The sequence below is a fragment of the Centruroides sculpturatus genome, unplaced genomic scaffold (assembly GCF_000671375.1).
Source record: "Centruroides sculpturatus isolate CEXI.00-Female unplaced genomic scaffold, Cexi_2.0 scaffold964, whole genome shotgun sequence".
In the NCBI taxonomy this organism is placed as follows: Eukaryota; Metazoa; Arthropoda; class Arachnida; order Scorpiones; family Buthidae; genus Centruroides; species Centruroides sculpturatus.
Window position 1 is genome coordinate 187,462 of NW_019385230.1, and position 16,469 is coordinate 203,930.

The 16,469-nt window shown below is 27.4% G+C and overlaps 1 protein-coding gene across 1 annotated transcript in view; it reads right to left on the bottom strand.

The window, feature by feature from the left end:
- Positions 1 to 472: 472 nt before the first annotated feature.
- LOC111636470 overlaps positions 473 to 16,469 on the bottom strand; it is a 46,213-nt gene continuing 30,216 nt past the window's right edge. Inside the window, exons 9-13 of the mRNA XM_023381729.1 lie at positions 6,950 to 7,016; positions 5,333 to 5,454; positions 5,191 to 5,249; positions 3,231 to 3,317; positions 473 to 862 (exon numbers count right to left, since the gene is read on the bottom strand). Of these exons, the coding sequence (XP_023237497.1) occupies positions 738 to 862; positions 3,231 to 3,317; positions 5,191 to 5,249; positions 5,333 to 5,454; positions 6,950 to 7,016 (460 nt within the window). The 3' untranslated portion in view covers positions 473 to 737. The remainder of the gene's footprint in view (positions 863 to 3,230; positions 3,318 to 5,190; positions 5,250 to 5,332; positions 5,455 to 6,949; positions 7,017 to 16,469) is intronic.

Here is a 16,469-nt window from a genome sequence, read left to right on the forward strand (position 1 = left end):
ATAAACTCTTTATATTTAATAAAAGTTTCATAGAAAGTTTGTTTTTCAATACTTGATAACTACTGTAAGTAAATGAAGCATAAAACAAGATATATTCAATAGTAATCATAATAGAAAATACAGTATTTTCAAAAAGCTTAATGTTTGAATAAAATTGTAGATGTAAACATTACAGCTCAGTGTTTTATATTAAATTTATTTATAAGATTTTAATATCTCAAATACACTTAGGTATTGTCAAATAAAATATTTATGCTCTAAGACAAAACTTTTAAATTTATACATGCAAAATTATTAAACCATTAAATTTTTTGGTTTAAAATATCATTGTTAACCTTGATAACATTGCATAAATGATAACAAATACTATTGTTTTGAACATGTTATATTAAGTTCATTTATAAATCTATATACAAAAATATACATAAATACTCAAGAATTTTAATAAAATTATTATTGATGATTTTAATATTTGGCATCACTAAATGCAAATGAAACAATTTATACAATAATTAAATAAATTATATCACAATGATTTTTAGGAAATATTAAACATATTCATATATATATGTTGATACAAAATTCTGGAAATGTGTTCTTTACATTTGGGATTGTACAAAATGTAAACACAATATTTTATGTGTAATTTCATTGTTTAAATGAAAAAATAATTATCCATATAGTACTCATTCTTTTTATTAATATACATAATTATTTTTATTAAAGTTTTCATCTAGTTACCTGTTTGTTGTTGAAAATTTGGAATTTTGTTGAGCTTTAACTACTTTAAGCAAAGAATCAAAATCCATGTTACTGTGATCTTGATTTGAAAATTGTTCTTCTCCAATAGTGAACTGAGAATCTATAAATAAATTAAAATATTTTTAAAATGTGTGGATTTCTTACAATAAAATACAAATTTCCAAATATTTTAATATTTTCAAATAAACTGTTCTATGTAAATTATAACAATTTTTCATAGTTCTGTTACTAAAACTAGTTTGAGAGAAATAATGCTTTTTTTAAATAGATCAATAACTGAATTCCTAAATATCAAATTTAATTAAGAATTTGACTATAATTTTAATAAATCCAATTCTTAAAAATGATTTCTTTGATTTTAATTAAATTCATCTGATTTGAAATTTTATACTCATATCAATACTTCCTTCAGAAAGAGCTCCCACTACACTCATTGGCAGAAGAGCAAAATAATTGTTATACATTTCTGACAAAGATCTTCATAGTTCCTCTTAAGTTAATTGCTCAAACCATATGATTATCCAATGGAAATTATTGAGTTTGTAGCTCCAAATGAACAAGTTAGTTCACTAACAAAAATAAACAAAAAAGGTTGGAAGGAAAGAGTAAAATGCTTAAAGTTAAGAACAAGTTTTCTTTCAAGTTTAAATTAATGAATTTGCAAACGAATTTGGTGAAAACATCTTTCAAATTGACAGAATGAATATGAAAGCTATATAATAGGGGTATAGATTTGTGAAGGGATCTCAGATGACCAACATAACAAAAGATACCTCAAGTCATATTACTACCATAAATTCAAGTAATAAAGTAAAACAGGTTCTTTTAATGAACAAACACACCACATGACATGAGAAATCACTTTTGCTGATTTATATAATGCTTTTACAAATGCTGATGTAGCATTTAATAAATTAAAAAATGAAAAACTCAAAACATTTTTTGAAAAGTACTGCAAAGAATAGGTGTCAGATAAATTCAGCCAACAAAATAATCATTTACCAGAGATGTACAAGAAGAACGATGTATCAATTTGAAAAAAGTTAGCCAGAGAGTATCTGGATAAGTTCTGACAAGACAATGTATTTTAAATAATTCAATGCAAATTTTGAGCCATCTGGTATATAGTATAAGATAAATTACTCCTCTTTGCATCTGATGCAGCACCATATATGGCTAAAACTGGCAATGCTTTGGAGATTTTTGTTATCCAAAGTTATTTAAAATCTTTGCAATTGTAAAGTGATTTGTCTGTTCCAGAGAAGCATCATTCAAAAGCAATGTATGTCTTATCACTGTTGCTTCATCCAAAGATGATCCATCTCACCTCTGTAAATCATGGTCTTTATCACATCTATAAAAAAAATTCACAAAGGCTCTGAATCTGTAAATCAATCATTTCTAGTATGAAAAAGGTATTTGTAAAGCTACCATCATCGTTACATCGTTAGTGAAAGGGGGTGAAACCCGTGCTACTCGGCGGTATTGCACGGGAGGAAGGACAAAGGGAAAGGGTGAGGAGAGAGTAGGAGGTAAGGGGAAGTGTAAAGTAGATAGGAAAGTTGGTGAAGGGAGTCATGAGCGCCTGGCGCCGCAATTATTTAAAATAAAACAGAGATACAAAAGATTACAGAGCGTACATAGTTGATGAACATGCCGAACAGGCCGCTGGCGCTGGTAAAGCTACCATCAAGAAGACAGGAATTTTAATGTCTAGACCCCAGTGTAGCACTTCCTCCCAAACCAATATTGACGAGGTAGGGTACATGGATATCACAAATAAATACTATGCAGATAATTTTGGGAAAGTGAAGAAAGTTATTTCTAGCTTTCAGAATGAGTTAACTTATATAAAAGTAAATTTTGCATTCATTGTGCAAATCATGAAAAAGTTGGAGGAAAGATTCTCTCTCTCTCTCTGAATCTATATGTTTAAGAGATTCAGGATGAAACTTAGCGCTGTTCAAGAAATTATTGCTAAGTGTGCATCAAAAAAATTGGAAAATATTTTAGAGAGAATAAGAGATGGCAATAGACCCTCCATATCAGACAAATTCTCTGCAATAAGGCAGGCATTGATAATACTTTTAATCCCAGTGAGATTACAGTGTTTAAGTTTGCACCAGGGTGATGTTACATGACATATAAAACTTACTTTTGCAATTCAAGGCTGTACTTAAAAGTAATGAAACTTCACTTACAACAAACAATTAAAAATTTTATACAGTGAATCATTGCAACCAGTTTTTAAAAAATGTAAAACACATTTACTTATTACATTAGGGTGTCAATTTTTAACCTTAGTATATTGGCAGGTAATAAATGGGATAATATATTATATGGAGCATTTTTGTATATAAATTACTGTGGTATCAAATTTGAAATATGCTCTAATGTTCCAGGATTTGGTTACAGTAAACTAGTTCTTATAGAAATTACAACCTAATTTCTATTATCAAATAACATACCTAAGTCTGAATATCTTGATTTACAAAACTGTCTTCGTCCACCAAAACTAAGATGTAATTTTGGAAGACTGTAATTATCATTACCACCTATAGAATTATATAAAATAAAAATATTTTAATTAAAACATTTTAAAAAAAATCTATTTATATAGAATAAAATTTTATATTTAAAAAAATTTTTGAATCAAGAAAAATTAATTGAAAGTAACATAAATGAAAATAGCTACATTTCTAGTAAAAATTTATCATTTTAATGATTCTTTTCTAAATAGGATAGTCTGACAAACAAACTCATGTACAGCATAAAGAATATTTCATCACTAAATACTTTTGGCTGCTGAAACACATTTCTTTGCTTATACACTAGTGTTTTCAACCTAATGCATAGACTATCCTCAGGTGACTGATTTTTGTAATATCAGTTACAAACTGTTCCAAAATAGAATACCATTAATATAGAATAATAGAACATTAAATTTTAAATATTTGAATATAAACATAGCATTCTAATAATTCCAACATAAATTCTAATATAAAAGTAACATATTTTACCGTATTTAGTTGTCATCATGTCTCTGTCCAAACCCACTCATTCTCAGTACAAAATCAACCATTTGAAATTGCACTCAAAAAATGTAACTGACAAAGGTACTGTATATAACATTAAAAGCTGTTATGTAATACAGTACTTGTATTTCACTGTAATGTAACAGTAAATTAACAGTAACAGTAAATTAACAAATAATTTATTACAGTATTCATTACAACTGTAATGAATACTGTAATAAATGAATAATGTAAATAAAACATAAACAGTAAATTAACAAATAAATTATTTGTTAATTTACTGTTTGTTTTATTTACATATTTTTAATGCCAATATTCAAATTTGCCTAATTCAAAATTTTGTCCTTCAGCTTCAAATTACCTAAGTTCTAATGTACTAAAAATATATAATCTTTTTCATATTCAATATCTTCAAACACTATTGAAATTTAAATTTATTGATTACAGATTAAAATAAAATTTCAGTTATCAATTTGATTTCATACATCATCAGAGAAATATGAATAGAATATATCTTATTAGTAAATTTCCAAATCAGTTTTTGATTTAATTTATAAATTTAAAAATATCTGTGCTATAGAATAATATTGCTTAGTAATTAATATCCTTAATCTTTATCATTATTATTGCAGTAGTTATTTCATTTATAAAAATAAGAATTCAAACTATAAAAGTTAATAAGAATAAGAACTAGAACAAGTTTCAAGCATCTTATTTATTAAAAATGCTTAAATTACAAATTTGTAAAAAATTATTTTATTAATTTAAATTATATGCATAAAATCTGAATTTTTTTATAATATTTGACAAAAACTATTTTAAGGATATATAGATTTTTATTAAAACAAGTTTTTTTTATTTTTAAACATTCAAAACATTTTAAAGTAATTATAACATCTTTAGCTGCATAATGTTCTGTTACAAAAGCAATGTTCAATAACAACAGCATCTAAACAAATAACTTTTAGATGTTGTCATTATTTGAACATTACTTTTGCTTGAAACGTGCAGCTAAAGACGAAAAACTTAAAAAGCTTTGCATGCCTTTTGGATGATGTCATTTTTAGACTCACACTAATCCAATATCTCAATTATCCAACACATCCTCTACTATGATTTATTTTTATGAAAATGTTAGTAATATATCCTATTTTTCTGTTTAGTCAGCTTCATTTCAATGTACAATATTGCACATTGGTGCACCATTTTATTTGCCCATCTGCCTCCAAAAAGAATTTATATTGAAGGGAATAGACATCATTCAGTGTCTTTAGGACTATACACAATCACTAATCTGGCACTCTTTTTGCAAGGAATGGCTAGATTAGCAAGAGTCTACTGTAATTACTTATAATACTATAAAGAATACTGTTTCATTAATAAATTTACTTACAATCTATAGCTTTATATGCATCAGTCCTGTTATGAAAAGTAATAAATCCATAATTTTCCCTATAAATTAAAAGTTAATGTTTTAAAAATTTTACAATAAATAACAAATAAATAATTAAAAAAAGTAAAAAACAAAATTTTACCCATGCTCCTTAAAATGCAATGTAATTTCTTGTATAGGTCCAAATTTACCAAAACGTTCTAGTAATTGTGTGCGTGTTGTTTCCTTTGGAATATTTCCTACATAAACAACTCTACGCTCCTCCTACAAATAAACATCATTTTAAGGCAGTTTTTTAAATTGTAGATATACTAACATAAACAAAATGAGCTTATCCAAACTGCTTAAGAAATAATAATTTAATAATTTTACAGCTAATATTAATTTTGCTTCTCTAATATTCTTCAAAACTACAATATTTATATTTGATAAAATTGCCAGGACAATAATTGTGTAGACACAAAAACATCATATTGTAAAATCTTTTATATTGAACTTAATGATGTAAATTCACAAAAATTATAAAATTATATATATAATTTTTTTGTGTCTACACAATTATTGTTCTGGCAATTTTATCAAATGTAAATTAGATTTTTTATTTGTATCATTACAAGAGGGAATTTTTATAATGTTTTTCATATTGAGGCTGATAAGTGGCCTTTAAATCAGTGTTTCTCAACCTCTAATGAATCGTCATCCCCTTCAACATAGTATCGCCCCCTTCACTACAAAATACCGATGCCGAGGGCCAAGACTAACGCCAAATTCATACTGCATCGAATAGACTAGTGACTAGTATAATGTTATTTGTTTAATTATTGTACGATATAACTAATAAAATATCTAATTATTCTTAATATAATGTTTTACTACATCGCCCAGAAAATTGTTTTTCGCCCCTCAAAATATAAATTGTTACTAATCGCCTCCTCAACATGGAAAAACGCCCACATGGGAGCGATATCGCCCCCGTTGAGAAACACTGCTTTAAATAAAGGTCAACTCCATCACAAGACTGTTATTTCCTGAGGTGTGAGAAATGGCATGAGACTTTTTATTGCATATATTATAAATTTATATATTATATATTTTTTTGTGAATTTACAATATTTATAACTTATATTTCATCATTAATACAGTACAATCAAGATTTATGTAATTATAGTTAATATTACACTCAATTATACTTGAGTTTATTTATTAAAAATGTTTTACTGAAGAAGAAATCTATCTAAAAAACAAACAAGTTTTCTTGGTTAAAATTATCCACGTAATCCATGTTAAAGCCATATGGTTACGAAAAAATGCATTTTGAATGTTTCTCCAAAATTAAAACATTCATTTGAATTATACTATAATTAAAACACTCACTTAATTAAAATTGTTGATAGATTAATCTTTATAATCACTCTCTTTCTTTCATTGACTTGAGAAGCACTAATCCATTCTATTACCAATTATTAAATATTCTTACCAGATGGTATTGATCTCTATACCCTTATTTAAATTTATTTTTTCTTGGTATTTAGTATTTGTATGTGTTCTTTAATCTTATCTTCATTGATTTTGAAAGTTAACATAAAATAATATAAAGATCCAAACAAAAGAATTAAAAAAAATATATCAGAAATATTTATTTTCAAATTATAATAAATGTATTCAAATGTTTAAAATATTTTTATATCTCAAATTATTTTACTAACATTTAAACAAAATAAAATTTTATTTATTTAATTATTTTTTAAACACTACTTACTAATTGTTTTATTTTTTCTTTAGATTTTTCATGATATGGAAAAGATTGAATGTCTACAGTCCTTTCTCTGCAAAACAAAATTAATAAATATTTGATAAGTATTAAATCAAAGCTAAATTTAAGAAAAAAGTGTTAACTATTGAAAACAAATTGCTAGATAATAAATTAACAGTTTGTCTAACATCAATTTTTTTTGCCTAATAAGTCAATTATACATTTATTTTTAAAATCATTGCTAGTGAAATACTATTTTCTTCATTTATTGAAAGTTAGTTATATACAGATTTTAAAACATTTTCTTATGAACTCAATTTAGTTTACACTAATATAAAAAGTACAGTCAAACTTGGATATAACAGCACCAATGATAATGACAACCCAGCTATAACAACAATATATTGATGGTCTGGCTAGAGCCCTATATGTTACATTACATTTTACCGATATAATGATAACAAAATTTTCTAATTTCTCAACATTTAGATTGATATTTTAGCCTGTTTTTAAGAATTTAACAGGGATGGAGAGTCAGAGTCAGGGAGTCGAATATTTCTACAAGAGTCAGAAGTTGATCCATTTTAAAAAGTACAGACTCAAGACTTGTATTTTTTGCCAACTCTCCATTCCTGGGATGAAGAGTTGCAGTCAGGAGTCAAATCTTTTCATGGGAGTTGGGAATCAAAGTTGAATTTTAAAAATACCAAATTGGAAGCCATGTATTTTTCCAGACTCCCCATTCCTGAATTTAATAGTGCATTGTATGTTATCAATTTTTCTTATCACTTTTGTAGTATTGTATTCATTTAGTTTCAGCAGAAAAAAACGTTTTGGTGAAAAAATGCATAGGCACAGGTTTGTAAATCAATAAACATGTTACTGTGAAGCACATAGGATCCAATGGAGTAGTGTTTCTATTGCTGATAACTCAGTGAAGGATTCAGTCAAGAAAGTTACCATTTTAATCCTTTAATGAGTAGTAATTTCTGCAAATGTTTGTTACAGTATACAGTAGGCAGTAGAGTGTTCAGTAAAGTGGAGTGTTAAAAAATGGCAAAGTGTAAAAATCTCTCCATTGAAGACAAATTTTCATCATAAAACAAATTGAAGGAGGTGTAAAAAAGTTTAAAGTTCGTAAGGATCTGAGCAACTCAACTATATGCACAATCTGAAAAGACTGCAAGAAAACACAAAAAGCATTCGATGAATCAAAAACGAATGCTAAGTAAGTAAGGAAACTTATACATGAAGATTTGGATCGTGTGATCTTAAAATGGTTCACAAAGCAGCAGAGCCTAAACATTTCAATTAATTAACACATTGACTGCCATGTATTACATATGTCATACAGTAACACTTCTGAAGGGGCCATTTATAACATAAGTGTAATATATAATATGATTTAAGGAAATTTCTGTGTAACATGTCTGCAATACATTTAACATATTATTCTGAGTATAGCACCTGTGTTTAAGTTAAAAAAATGTTTTTGGCACTAAATAATAATTAAATTTTGCATATTAAAAAAATTAATACGAAGCAAATATAATAATTGCTATAAATTTTTTTTTGAATAATTACACAAATACAGATAAGAAATTAACCAAAAATACAATATCAAAAGAAATAGACATAGATCATTGACCAGTATGATGAAATTGAACTTCTTTTATTAAGACCCATTCACAATAAAATCCAAGAAATTTCCTTAATTCACCAACAAAAAGGTTTCCATTTAAGATATATTGATTTTAGTTTCATTTGAGTCTTTAGTTTCATTTGAGTTCATATATTGATCTGTATATCTATTTGTTTCATGGACAATTATTTCAATTACTTCATTATCCAAAAATAATGAATAAATTTCCATTGGAGAGGCATTTGGATCAATTTATACTTGAAAGAAGACTTCTTTCTGAAAAAGCTTCCCATTGAATTTCTCCCATAGTACTGTATACATTAAATTTCCTTTTTCTTTATCATCAATAACCTCATCTTCATCTTCACAAATAAGCATATCAACAACTTTATCTTCTAAAGGTTAGAATTACTAATTTCTTGATCTTCATAATTGGAAATATCTTCATTATCACACAAATTTTGGATCTTCAAAATCTGAATCACTTGACCCAAATAGCAAACTATCAATAAAATTTTATATTGGATCCATCAAATAGCAGAACACCTATTTTAAAAATTAGATTCAAAACCCAAAACCTGGAGAAAAATGCAGACTGCTACATTTTTGGAATTCTACCCTGTATAATTTAGAGCAGTACCTAAAAAGAAACTACATGATATCCCATTTTGGATTATAGGATAACATCAGCAGACAAGTTAATAAGCAGAATATTAAAAATAAAATCTGAACCTACATACAAATTGTTAAACCTAAATGTAATTTCAATGCATCCCAGTATAAAATGGAAAATGATAGAAAAAGCTTACAAACAAATTTTTGGATACAAGGCTGTATCCAAAAACTAGTTACATTAATGTTTCAATAATTATTTTAAAATAGATAAAAGTTATTTCCACAAAAGAGGCAGCACAATGGTTTTGTGATAGGATCCAAACTTGCGGAAATCTGTATGATTACAATAGATAATAAACTAGCTACTTTACCAGGCACAGGTTCTTTACAGTATGATATATGTGGCTGACATTTTAATAGTATTCAACTCAGAAAAATAAATGAACTAAACATTAATTAATTTTTTCAGTTTTGAAACATATTCAATTTGAAATAGAACTTGACATAACAATAAACAGAAGTAATATAAGAGTTAAATTTAAAAAATATAAAAAAATTGTATCACTAATAAAACTATAAACTATGTCATATTGTCCTCTAGAAATATGACATAGTTTATTAAACTATAAGATATTTCTACAATTGTCACTGAACATAATTATGTAGGTAAGACACTTAAGAAAATGGGCATAAAGAAAAGGAAGTAGTAATCCCCAGAATACAGTGCTGAAAAAATTTCTGAAATCTGACACAATGCAGATGACTTGTAAGAAATTCTGGAAAGAAAACATTCATTTTGGATGTGAGAAATACTTTTCTCTCTCTAGCAACAAATGCCAGGAAATGAAATTTACTATGAAAGCAATGAAAATCAAGCACCTCCTGAAATGAAATACAAATTTAAGAATAAATGTGAAGCAAAAGTCATGCTGTACATTGTCATTTCATCAATGTGTTTCAAAGCCATTTTTTAAGAAGGGATCCCTTGCAATTGATGCTGACACAAACCAAAACAAATGTTTAAAGAAAATTCTAACCCTTTTCTTAACAAACATCATCAAAATAATGATTTCATCTTTTGGCCTGACAAAGCTTCAATCATGTAGTTCCTCAAAGCCAAAAACATTCCTTTTGTACTCAAAGAACATTTTCCATCAAATCTGCCACAATGCTGGCCAATTGAGGATCTCTTTGGATATTTGGCACAAATAATATATGAGTCTGAAATAGATTGGTGAGCAAAAAATACCATACAAGTGATTCAAAAAAATCAAACTTTCATTTTAAAAATTGATACAAAAGCCAACCAAAGGAGTTCCAAGTGTATCAAAACAAACTTATGGCACAACAAAAATCATGGGCCTTATGTTTCTGTTCATTAATTCTACACTATTGTAAATAAAATTTCTTATAAAATGATATATAATATTTAACAGTTACTTCAATTTTTTTATAAAACATTATGCTTTAAAAACAGTCCAGATGTTTTGTCTCATCCTGTTTGTCGGGATGGAAAAATCGTCTGGCACTCAGTTTTCCCGCCTTTTTATGAACGACTGTTGTCGCCATAGAAACAGCGATCAGACCATTTTGAAGATTCGACCGCTCATTGGTTAAAAGATATCAGACCATCGGCAGACGTCTTATAGAGCTGGTAAATGCTGATTGGTGGACTCCAATGCTGTTTCAATCCTATAAAAGCATTGAAGTTCTGGCGGGAAGTTCAGTTTGCTTCGGACACTAGGAAGTGAACTCACGCTGACCTTAGTTCGCCTAAGCTGTCTTAGAAGATTGCCTCATCTTGTTGTATTGTTGTGGACTTTGAATTTGTACGTCGCAAGGTGTTTTTCCGATGGACCTGTTGCAGTGGATGATTACTTTGAACTTTGTTAATATCTAATGTTTGTAATTCTTATATGTGAACTTTAGTTGTAACTGTACATATGTTNAAAACTAGTTTGAGAGAAATAATGCTTTTTTTAAATAGATCAATAACTGAATTCCTAAATATCAAATTTAATTAAGAATTTGACTATAATTTTAATAAATCCAATTCTTAAAAATGATTTCTTTGATTTTAATTAAATTCATCTGATTTGAAATTTTATACTCATATCAATACTTCCTTCAGAAAGAGCTCCCACTACACTCATTGGCAGAAGAGCAAAATAATTGTTATACATTTCTGACAAAGATCTTCATAGTTCCTCTTAAGTTAATTGCTCAAACCATATGATTATCCAATGGAAATTATTGAGTTTGTAGCTCCAAATGAACAAGTTAGTTCACTAACAAAAATAAACAAAAAAGGTTGGAAGGAAAGAGTAAAATGCTTAAAGTTAAGAACAAGTTTTCTTTCAAGTTTAAATTAATGAATTTGCAAACGAATTTGGTGAAAACATCTTTCAAATTGACAGAATGAATATGAAAGCTATATAATAGGGGTATAGATTTGTGAAGGGATCTCAGATGACCAACATAACAAAAGATACCTCAAGTCATATTACTACCATAAATTCAAGTAATAAAGTAAAACAGGTTCTTTTAATGAACAAACACACCACATGACATGAGAAATCACTTTTGCTGATTTATATAATGCTTTTACAAATGCTGATGTAGCATTTAATAAATTAAAAAATGAAAAACTCAAAACATTTTTTGAAAAGTACTGCAAAGAATAGGTGTCAGATAAATTCAGCCAACAAAATAATCATTTACCAGAGATGTACAAGAAGAACGATGTATCAATTTGAAAAAAGTTAGCCAGAGAGTATCTGGATAAGTTCTGACAAGACAATGTATTTTAAATAATTCAATGCAAATTTTGAGCCATCTGGTATATAGTATAAGATAAATTACTCCTCTTTGCATCTGATGCAGCACCATATATGGCTAAAACTGGCAATGCTTTGGAGATTTTTGTTATCCAAAGTTATTTAAAATCTTTGCAATTGTAAAGTGATTTGTCTGTTCCAGAGAAGCATCATTCAAAAGCAATGTATGTCTTATCACTGTTGCTTCATCCAAAGATGATCCATCTCACCTCTGTAAATCATGGTCTTTATCACATCTATAAAAAAAATTCACAAAGGCTCTGAATCTGTAAATCAATCATTTCTAGTATGAAAAAGGTATTTGTAAAGCTACCATCATCGTTACATCGTTAGTGAAAGGGGGTGAAACCCGTGCTACTCGGCGGTATTGCACGGGAGGAAGGACAAAGGGAAAGGGTGAGGAGAGAGTAGGAGGTAAGGGGAAGTGTAAAGTAGATAGGAAAGTTGGTGAAGGGAGTCATGAGCGCCTGGCGCCGCAATTATTTAAAATAAAACAGAGATACAAAAGATTACAGAGCGTACATAGTTGATGAACATGCCGAACAGGCCGCTGGCGCTGGTAAAGCTACCATCAAGAAGACAGGAATTTTAATGTCTAGACCCCAGTGTAGCACTTCCTCCCAAACCAATATTGACGAGGTAGGGTACATGGATATCACAAATAAATACTATGCAGATAATTTTGGGAAAGTGAAGAAAGTTATTTCTAGCTTTCAGAATGAGTTAACTTATATAAAAGTAAATTTTGCATTCATTGTGCAAATCATGAAAAAGTTGGAGGAAAGATTCTCTCTCTCTCTCTGAATCTATATGTTTAAGAGATTCAGGATGAAACTTAGTGCTGTTCAAGAAATTATTGCTAAGTGTGCATCAAAAAAATTGGAAAATATTTTAGAGAGAATAAGAGATGGCAATAGACCCTCCATATCAGACAAATTCTCTGCAATAAGGCAGGCATTGATAATACTTTTAATCCCAGTGAGATTACAGTGTTTAAGTTTGCACCAGGGTGATGTTACATGACATATAAAACTTACTTTTGCAATTCAAGGCTGTACTTAGAAGTAATGAAACTTCACTTACAACAAACAATTAAAAATTTTATACAGTGAATCATTGCAACCAGTTTTTAAAAAATGTAAAACACATTTACTTATTACATTAGGGTGTCAATTTTTAACCTTAGTATATTGGCAGGTAATAAATGGGATAATATATTATATGGAGCATTTTTGTATATAAATTACTGTGGTATCAAATTTGAAATATGCTCTAATGTTCCAGGATTTGGTTACAGTAAACTAGTTCTTATAGAAATTACAACCTAATTTCTATTATCAAATAACATACCTAAGTCTGAATATCTTGATTTACAAAACTGTCTTCGTCCACCAAAACTAAGATGTAATTTTGGAAGACTGTAATTATCATTACCACCTATAGAATTATATAAAATAAAAATATTTTAATTAAAACATTTTAAAAAAAATCTATTTATATAGAATAAAATTTTATATTTAAAAAAATTTTTGAATCAAGAAAAATTAATTGAAAGTAACATAAATGAAAATAGCTACATTTCTAATAAAAATTTATCATTTTAATGATTCTTTTCTAAATAGGATAGTCTGACAAACAAACTCATGTACAGCATAAAGAATATTTCATCACTAAATACTTTTGGCTGCTGAAACACATTTCTTTGCTTATACACTAGTGTTTTCAACCTAATGCATAGACTATCCTCAGGTGACTGATTTTTGTAATATCAGTTACAAACTGTTCCAAAATAGAATACCATTAATATAGAATAATAGAACATTAAATTTTAAATATTTGAATATAAACATAGCATTCTAATAATTCCAACATAAATTCTAATATAAAAGTAACATATTTTACCGTATTTAGTTGTCATCATGTCTCTGTCCAAACCCACTCATTCTCAGTACAAAATCAACCATTTGAAATTGCACTCAAAAAATGTAACTGACAAAGGTACTGTATATAACATTAAAAGCTGTTATGTAATACAGTACTTGTATTTCACTGTAATGTAACAGTAAATTAACAGTAACAGTAAATTAACAAATAATTTATTACAGTATTCATTACAACTGTAATGAATACTGTAATAAATGAATAATGTAAATAAAACATAAACAGTAAATTAACAAATAAATTATTTGTTAATTTACTGTTTGTTTTATTTACATATTTTTAATGCCAATATTCAAATTTGCCTAATTCAAAATTTTGTCCTTCAGCTTCAAATTACCTAAGTTCTAATGTACTAAAAATATATAATCTTTTTCATATTCAATATCTTCAAACACTATTGAAATTTAAATTTATTGATTACAGATTAAAATAAAATTTCAGTTATCAATTTGATTTCATACATCATCAGAGAAATATGAATAGAATATATCTTATTAGTAAATTTCCAAATCAGTTTTTGATTTAATTTATAAATTTAAAAATATCTGTGCTATAGAATAATATTGCTTAGTAATTAATATCCTTAATCTTTATCATTATTATTGCAGTAGTTATTTCATTTATAAAAATAAGAATTCAAACTATAAAAGTTAATAAGAATAAGAACTAGAACAAGTTTCAAGCATCTTATTTATTAAAAATGCTTAAATTACAAATTTGTAAAAAATTATTTTATTAATTTAAATTATATGCATAAAATCTGAATTTTTTTATAATATTTGACAAAAACTATTTTAAGGATATATAGATTTTTATTAAAACAAGTTTTTTTTATTTTTAAACATTCAAAACATTTTAAAGTAATTATAACATCTTTAGCTGCATAATGTTCTGTTACAAAAGCAATGTTCAATAACAACAGCATCTAAACAAATAACTTTTAGATGTTGTCATTATTTGAACATTACTTTTGCTTGAAACGTGCAGCTAAAGACGAAAAACTTAAAAAGCTTTGCATGCCTTTTGGATGATGTCATTTTTAGACTCACACTAATCCAATATCTCAATTATCCAACACATCCTCTACTATGATTTATTTTTATGAAAATGTTAGTAATATATCCTATTTTTCTGTTTAGTCAGCTTCATTTCAATGTACAATATTGCACATTGGTGCACCATTTTATTTGCCCATCTGCCTCCAAAAAGAATTTATATTGAAGGGAATAGACATCATTCAGTGTCTTTAGGACTATACACAATCACTAATCTGGCACTCTTTTTGCAAGGAATGGCTAGATTAGCAAGAGTCTACTGTAATTACTTATAATACTATAAAGAATACTGTTTCATTAATAAATTTACTTACAATCTATAGCTTTATATGCATCAGTCCTGTTATGAAAAGTAATAAATCCATAATTTTCCCTATAAATTAAAAGTTAATGTTTTAAAAATTTTACAATAAATAACAAATAAATAATTAAAAAAAGTAAAAAACAAAATTTTACCCATGCTCCTTAAAATGCAATGTAATTTCTTGTATAGGTCCAAATTTACCAAAACGTTCTAGTAATTGTGTGCGTGTTGTTTCCTTTGGAATATTTCCTACATAAACAACTCTACGCTCCTCCTACAAATAAACATCATTTTAAGGCAGTTTTTTAAATTGTAGATATACTAACATAAACAAAATGAGCTTATCCAAACTGCTTAAGAAATAATAATTTAATAATTTTACAGCTAATATTAATTTTGCTTCTCTAATATTCTTCAAAACTACAATATTTATATTTGATAAAATTGCCAGGACAATAATTGTGTAGACACAAAAACATCATATTGTAAAATCTTTTATATTGAACTTAATGATGTAAATTCACAAAAATTATAAAATTATATATATAATTTTTTTGTGTCTACACAATTATTGTTCTGGCAATTTTATCAAATGTAAATTAGATTTTTTATTTGTATCATTACAAGAGGGAATTTTTATAATGTTTTTCATATTGAGGCTGATAAGTGGCCTTTAAATCAGTGTTTCTCAACCTCTAATGAATCGTCATCCCCTTCAACATAGTATCGCCCCCTTCACTACAAAATACCGATGCCGAGGGCCAAGACTAACGCCAAATTCATACTGCATCGAATAGACTAGTGACTAGTATAATGTTATTTGTTTAATTATTGTACGATATAACGAATAAAATATCTAATTATTCTTAATATAATGTTTTACTACATCGCCCAGAAAATTGTTTTTCGCCCCTCAAAATATAAATTGTTACTAATCGCCTCCTCAACATGGAAAAACGCCCACATGGGAGCGATATCGCCCCCGTTGAGAAACACTGCTTTAAATAAAGGTCAACTCCATCACAAGACTGTTATTTCCTGAGGTGTGAGAAATGGCATGAGACTTTTTATTGCATATATTATAAATTTATATATTATGTATTTTTTTGTGAATTTACAATATTTATAACTT